A 7,059-nucleotide genomic window follows, 5' to 3' on the forward strand; every position below is an offset into this window, starting at 1 on the left:
ATTTCTATACCTTTCAGTAACTAATTGGGCGATAAGCTCGGCTCTTGTCACAGAAAGAAACAAAATTCAGCAACCGGTCTACTTCGTCAGCAAAACACTCCACAATGCCGAGCTTAATTATCCGAGAATAGAGAAGCTGGCCTTAGCATTAGTTTTCTCAGCACGAAGACTCCGACCTTATTTTCAAAGTCATGTCATCAATGTCAAGACAGACCACCCACTATGACAAGTACTACACAAGCCGACATTGCAGGAAGACTCATAAAGTGGTCAATCGAACTGTCCGAATTCGACATCAGATATCAATCCAGAGGGGCAATAAAATCACAGTTCTTAGCCGACTTTATTGTAGAACTTACGATACCATCGGAGGAGGACCACACAAAACAATGGACTCTATACATAGATGGCTCATCCAACAAAGAAGGATGTGGCGCTGGAATACGACTCGAAGCCGAAGATGGTACTGTACTCGAGCACTCCTTACACCTATCTTTTAAGACCAACAACAACCAATCCGAGTATGAAGCCCTGGTCGCAGGACTTCAGCTTTGTTTAGAACTTCAAATATACACAATCAAAGTATATTGTGACTCCTTGTTGGTTGTTCAACAGGTAAACGACCAGTTTCAAGTAAGAGACCCCCTTCTATCCAAATATTTATTATTAGTCAAAAATTTGATTTCACAATTTAAAGAATTTGAAATACAACACATTCCAAGAGAACAAAACCAAAGAGCTGATATTTTATCTAAGCTCGACAGTACTCAATCCGAGATATCTACATTGCATCAATTTACTATAAACTCTCCTAGCATTGACCTAACAAAAGTGCTAAGTGTTACTCAAGAAAGTGATTGGCGAATAGATTTCATAAACTATCTACAAACATCGCACATTCCAGAGACTGTCGAGAATGTCAAAAGGTTCCGAAGACAAGCCACCTTCTTTACATTACTTAACGGAGCCTTATACAGACGAGGATATACTCGTCCTTTACTCAAATGTCTCAGCAGATCCGAAGCAGAAATAGCACTGTCAGAAGCACATGAGGGGATCTGCGAAACACATACAGGAGCTCGGAGCCTTTCATCCAAAATCCTCCGCGCTGGTTTCTTCTGGCCATCACTGAAGCAAGACAGTGAAAACAAGGTCAGGGCCTGTATAAATTGCCAGAAGCACGCCCCTACCATCCACATTCCAGCTGAGGATATGCATCATAGCAACGTCACATGGCCTTTCCACCAATGGGGACTAGACATCCTCGGCCCGTTCCCTACGGCGCCGGGCCAGGTAAAATTTCTAATAGTCGCCATTGACTACTTTTCAAAATGGATCGAAGCTCAACCGTTAGCTAAAATAACATCACAACAAATGATATCTTTTGTTTGGAAGAAGATTATTTGCCGTTTTGGCATTCCTCATCATATCATAACTGACAATGGTCGCCAGTTTGCCGATCAAAAATTCCAATCTTTTTTATAGAATCTCAAAGTCAAATAGCATTTCGCTTTTGTTGAACATCCTCAGACGAACGGACTAGCAGAAGCGGCAAACAAAGTGATCTTGCACGCACTTAAGAAGAAGTTGGATGACGCAAAAGGGCTATGGGCCGACCTCATACCTGAAGTCCTATGGGGTTACAACACAACACCCCAATCATCAACAAAAGAGACACCATTCCGACTTGTCTATGGCTCTAAAGCAATGATACCACTAGAAATCTCCCAAAGCTCAATTAGGACACAGCTCGTCGACCACAATGAATCCCGGCGCACCGAATTAGATATCATTGAAGAAGTCCGAGATATAGCAACACTGAGGCAACGCGCCGCACAGCAAACAATAGCTCGGCACTACAATAAATCGGTAAGAAGTCGAACATTCAACAAGGGAGATTTGGTCGTTCGAAAGACAGAACTCGCCCGACGACCACCATCCCATGGCAAGCTCGCCGCAAACTGGGAGGGCCCATATCGAGTCACACAAGTCCTCGGCAATGGAGCATATAAACTCGAAACTCTAACCGGTACAGTCCTACCCAACACTTGGAATGTAGCCTCCTTAAAGAAATTCTATAGTTAAAATTCAGGGACAGGCTAGTACTCTTTTTCCTACTACCAAGATTTTATCCCCAATGGGTTTTTCTTGGAGAGGTTTTAACGAGGCTTGCCTACCTGAACCTTTGTATCCAAAGGATTACCAATACTAGTATATGATTTACTTCATTCCCCTTAATAACAGTTTTCTCAATACATTACTACAATGTTTGCTTTTGCAATAACAATCACACATACAGTTTCATCTATCATTTCAAACAAAATAACAAATATCCTCCACTAATTTCAATCCGAGAATAAATCGGCAATCAGGAATATTCTTAACAGAAAATTCCCTTCAATTACGCAATGGCCTATGAAACATTTAAAATCCAAATCGGCCACAAATTAACAACAACTCAAACAAACTCTATTAACAAGCTACAAAATAGCTATCAAATTGTTCACCAACTACCAAATAGCATTCACCCATCAGTTTTTCAAAAAGCAGTCAAGCATAAACAAAACTACACATAAAAACCAAAATTACAATAAACACATTAAACATTCTCTACCTCATCCTCGGCAACGCCATCATCTTCAACCATTTTGCCATCTCGGACAATCTTCCCAGGGTCCAGCTCAGAAAGATCAGCATCAGGCAAAAGAAACTTCGCTTGCAAAGACGCCCTCTCAAAACCTTCAACAAACGAATCTAAGATCTCATCACTCTTCTTCTTTTCCATTTCCTTAAGCTTAGTGGTCACCTCAATCAGCCGAGCTTCTATGCTCGCCAGGTTCGCTTCTTTCTTCTTCAAATCTTCCACATCATTGGCATAGTTCTCTTTTGTCTCCTTCAATTGCTTTTCAGTTTCAGCCAACTTGTTCTGAAGATCTGAAACAGAACCCTTAGACTTACTCAACTCCTCTTTCAACAACAAAACCTCCTTGTCCTCCACCAACACCTTCTTGTGCTTCAACTCCTGACTACGACCTAAACTAGCTAACCTCAAACCAACCACCTACAAAAACACAAACAATATATATATCAAAATTTCCAACAAACATAAACAATCATAACACAATAAAAAACGATCTCACCTGCATATACTGACCAACAGCCACCTCTCCAACCTCATTAGCTAATGATACGTCAGCTTCAGACTGACAATGCTCATCGACAACAGCCATGTAAGGATACTCCTTCCCCCACATAGTCAATCCCTCACTATGCTCGGTCATCTCATGCAGCTTTTTCTGATTCCCAACAAAAGCTTGAATCTCCTCCAGAGAAACCTTTTGTTCTCGGTCGCTAGTATCCTCGGAGAAATCAACCACACTCGATTTTCTTTTCTTAGCAATCACCTTCCTCCGCCCCTGACGAGGTTGATTAACCTCCCCAGCTCCACCACTTTTTTCACGATTGGAAGATGATACCTCCTTCTCCAGGTTCTTACTCTTAAAACGTAACCTCAGTGAAGCAGCAGACACCCCAGGATATTTACCACCTGTAGATTCAAACAAACAAAATAGAAACTCGATAAAGCTCAAAAGTACACAAAATAACTCATTCACACATAAACACAACTCACCCATATAATCTACCACAGCAGCCCTATTCTCCTCCCACTTCAACAGTTCAAACATCGAGATCAAATCTTTTCGATCAATTTGTTCCACCAAAAACTCTATAATACACACATTCCTCGGGGTTATGACCTCGGCCCCGAGTATATTCTGAGGTTCTAAGCACCACCCAAGTGGAAACCTCTCAGCCAAAAACTCTTCTATATAAAACGGAAACTCTTTTTCAACATTCCTCACCTTAACATATATCTCTTTAAAGTCCTTAAAGGAAGACTTATACAATTTAAAGATACCAAAACCAGGTGTACTGTTTAAATTAACCCAACCCCCCTTCCAAACTCCTTTGGCTTGGAATAAAGAGAAAAACAAATCCACAGAAGGATCTTCCTCAAGAAATTCCATCAATATTTCGAAACAACGCAAAAACGCCCAACCATTAGGGTGCAATTGTGAAGGAGCACAGTTTAGCTGCTTCAAAACTTGACATTCAAACTCTGTAAATGGCAGCCTCACCCTCAGTTCTTCTAACACACAACTATGCATATAAAAATACTCAAACCCCTGCCCCTATGGTAAACCCTATCCTCACTGCTACATGACAGCAACTCGACGTGAACCCCAGACCCAGGCCTAATGATTCTGCCAACATCAATCTCCCTTACAGCCGCATCATCCCGAAACAGAGATACACGACCCTTAACATCCTCATTAACCCAGTCATAGGACCAGTCAATCCCCCCTTTCTTCTCTTTTTCAAACCCCATTACCCAACCCAGAAGCAAAAAACAAAGAAGGAAGAAGATGATGATAAGTTACAAAACAAAAGAAACAGTATGCATACCTTTTTTACTCATTCTCTTTTCAAAGGAGAAACACCAAGGGTCAAGGATAAGCAACTAAGCTTCCAAACCACTAACTTAACCACATTGAAAAAGTAATTGTTTCATCAATCACATCAAAGGACGCAGTTGCTTTGGAAAGATAAGAAAATTTAATGACCATTACTCTCTCTCTCTCTCCTCACCAAAACAAAGCCCTACTATCCACGTCACGCATAGAGAAGTTTTAAATGAACTATGTTGAACTGGGGGCTCACTCAGTAAACTCTCCCACCGAGTTATAACTCCTCGATAAGCTCAACCTGCTTCATTAAAAACTCTCCAGGCTAAGTTTGGGGGCTGTGATATGGTCATAATAAATGAGCTATAACTCGGCATACTTCGTTATGAATTTACCATTCATGAGCTATAACTCGACATAATCCGTTACGAACCTATCATTCACGAGCTATAACTCGGCATTTGCCCGTTATGGACTCACCATTCATGAGCTATAAACTCGGCATAGTCCGTTATAAGCTCATCTCTTCATGAGTCGTAAGACAGTCAAATATAACCGACAATGCAACGTTATGAAAGTAGAAATACGTTATCTCCACTCTTGATGAACGACTTAAAATGACAAAAGCGTAACGGACCGATGGCCGACCATATATAAAGCAAGGTAAAATGTTCTTTTTAGCTAGATTCCGAATAAAATAATATATTGACTTAAGTTTCGGAATGCCTTTGCAGGTACACTCCCCTCCTCTTCATTGCTCATACTTTCACATCACCATACAAAGGAAAAGTTCGGACTCAAGAGTTGGACACCCAGCCTCTGAGGATATAATTCGGTTAACACCTTGATTTCGCAAGCAAGATCAAGACTCATTATATATATATATATATTTTGTTTCATTTTTATATATTTATTGAATAAATTATTCAGTTAAACTTTTAAATATAGAGCACGATCTAGCTAGTGACGTTAATTTTGCTTGAGGAGTACAATAAATAGGTAAACTAAAATCTATGGCGAACGAACAGAATGTGAAGGACAAGTTTTATGGGATGATGTAAGACGAGTGGGACCACATTGAAGAGCAACAGATAAAAATTAAATGACTGAATGCTTTATTTTGATTTTTGGGTTTATTCGAGTAGCTATATATTTTATATATTGGATCATGGATGAGGCCTGAGGGACTCAAGAATGGAAAGAGTATGAAATTATAGCTAAGGTCCCACCATTTGCATGCAGAATTACTTGCTTGGGAAGATTCATCGGTTTGTGGGCAGTAGTCCGCAGACGGTTGGTGGCTCAATATTTGGTATAGTTATTGTTAATTATTGTCAAGCTGTTGTTGTTGGCTGTGTGTATGTTTTCATACATTAATTGATCTAATCTTAAATTCATTTGTATGAGAGGACAACTATACGTTTCGGATCCCTTCAGTCAGCTTCAAAATTATAGGGCTGAGAAAATTTAAATGATAAGAAGATGCATATGAATAATTATATTTTAAATAAGAGCTATTTTTTATTTGTTTGATTTTATAAAACTATTTTTTATAAAAGTTGAAGTGGATAGAAAAAGACATATTTTTTTATAACTCCTCAGAAAAATCTAAATAAAACCTAAGAAGATGCAAATATAAGGTCATATAAACTATGAAAGACACAGAAGACACTATAGCTAGCTACTAAAACTAAAATGATCAAGAAACAAAACACAACACCAACATCAATATATAGTAATATATAGAATACAATTAATTAATACAAAATCAGCTATGCCTATCATCAAAGATGCAATATTATAGGACAAGTCCATGCCAAAACTCAATCAGGGATGCTACTCGCTCGTCTACACAACCATGATAATTTCTTTGCGTGCGACATGAAATAACACCACTCCTGCTTCCGATGATAGCCTCCATACTCTGGTTAAGTACCACTATAAAAAATTATCAGAATTGTAAACGATTCTGGTTGTCAAGATTTTGTTTGCTAATTAAAAAATAATGATCCGTAACGACTCGTATTTTTTCAAAATCTACATAAAAAAAGGTTCTAATTTATTTTATTAATTTGGGCTCCTTATTTTTAAAAACTAATTTATTAAGAATAATTAAATTAATTTTATGATTATTAAAGTTTTAGAAATAGTTATTTGAATTTATTGGTATATTAGTAAATAAAATTGTGTTTACAAAATAATTTTACGGTATTATTCTTCAATCCTAATTATTATATTATCTAAAAGATTTTGTAAAATTGCTATACTACTAGTATGTATTTGACTCTAACCCTAACCCTAAAGTCAGCCACACATATGCAAACACGTAGTAACACACGCGTAGCTTTCTCTTTCTTCCCAGAAACACGCGTTCTTCTCTTCCCCCATAACCTATTGACTCATACCCTCACCTCACTCATTAATATACACACAACAGTAAAACAGAGAGGAAATAGAAAGAGCTCGAGGGAGAAGAAGAAGGAAAAAAGGAAGAAGGAGGGGGAGAAGGAGACAGCGTGGTGGGCGTCACTGCCACCAACGCCGCTGTCGAATCACCTCAAGGGAGGAGGAGAGAGAAGCAAAACCGGAGAGA

General features: G+C 38.8%; 1 protein-coding gene across 1 annotated transcript; it reads left to right on the top strand.

Moving 5' to 3' along the window:
• On the top strand, positions 223-2,085 carry LOC107607204. The gene is made up of 2 exons (XM_016309179.1): positions 223-1,293; positions 1,531-2,085. The coding sequence occupies exons 1-2, from the start codon at positions 223-225 to the stop codon at positions 2,083-2,085; spliced, it is 1,626 nt and encodes a 541-aa protein (XP_016164665.1).

Source organism: Arachis ipaensis, chromosome B07 (genome assembly GCF_000816755.2).
Source record: "Arachis ipaensis cultivar K30076 chromosome B07, Araip1.1, whole genome shotgun sequence".
Lineage (NCBI taxonomy): Eukaryota > Viridiplantae > Streptophyta > Magnoliopsida > Fabales > Fabaceae > Arachis > Arachis ipaensis.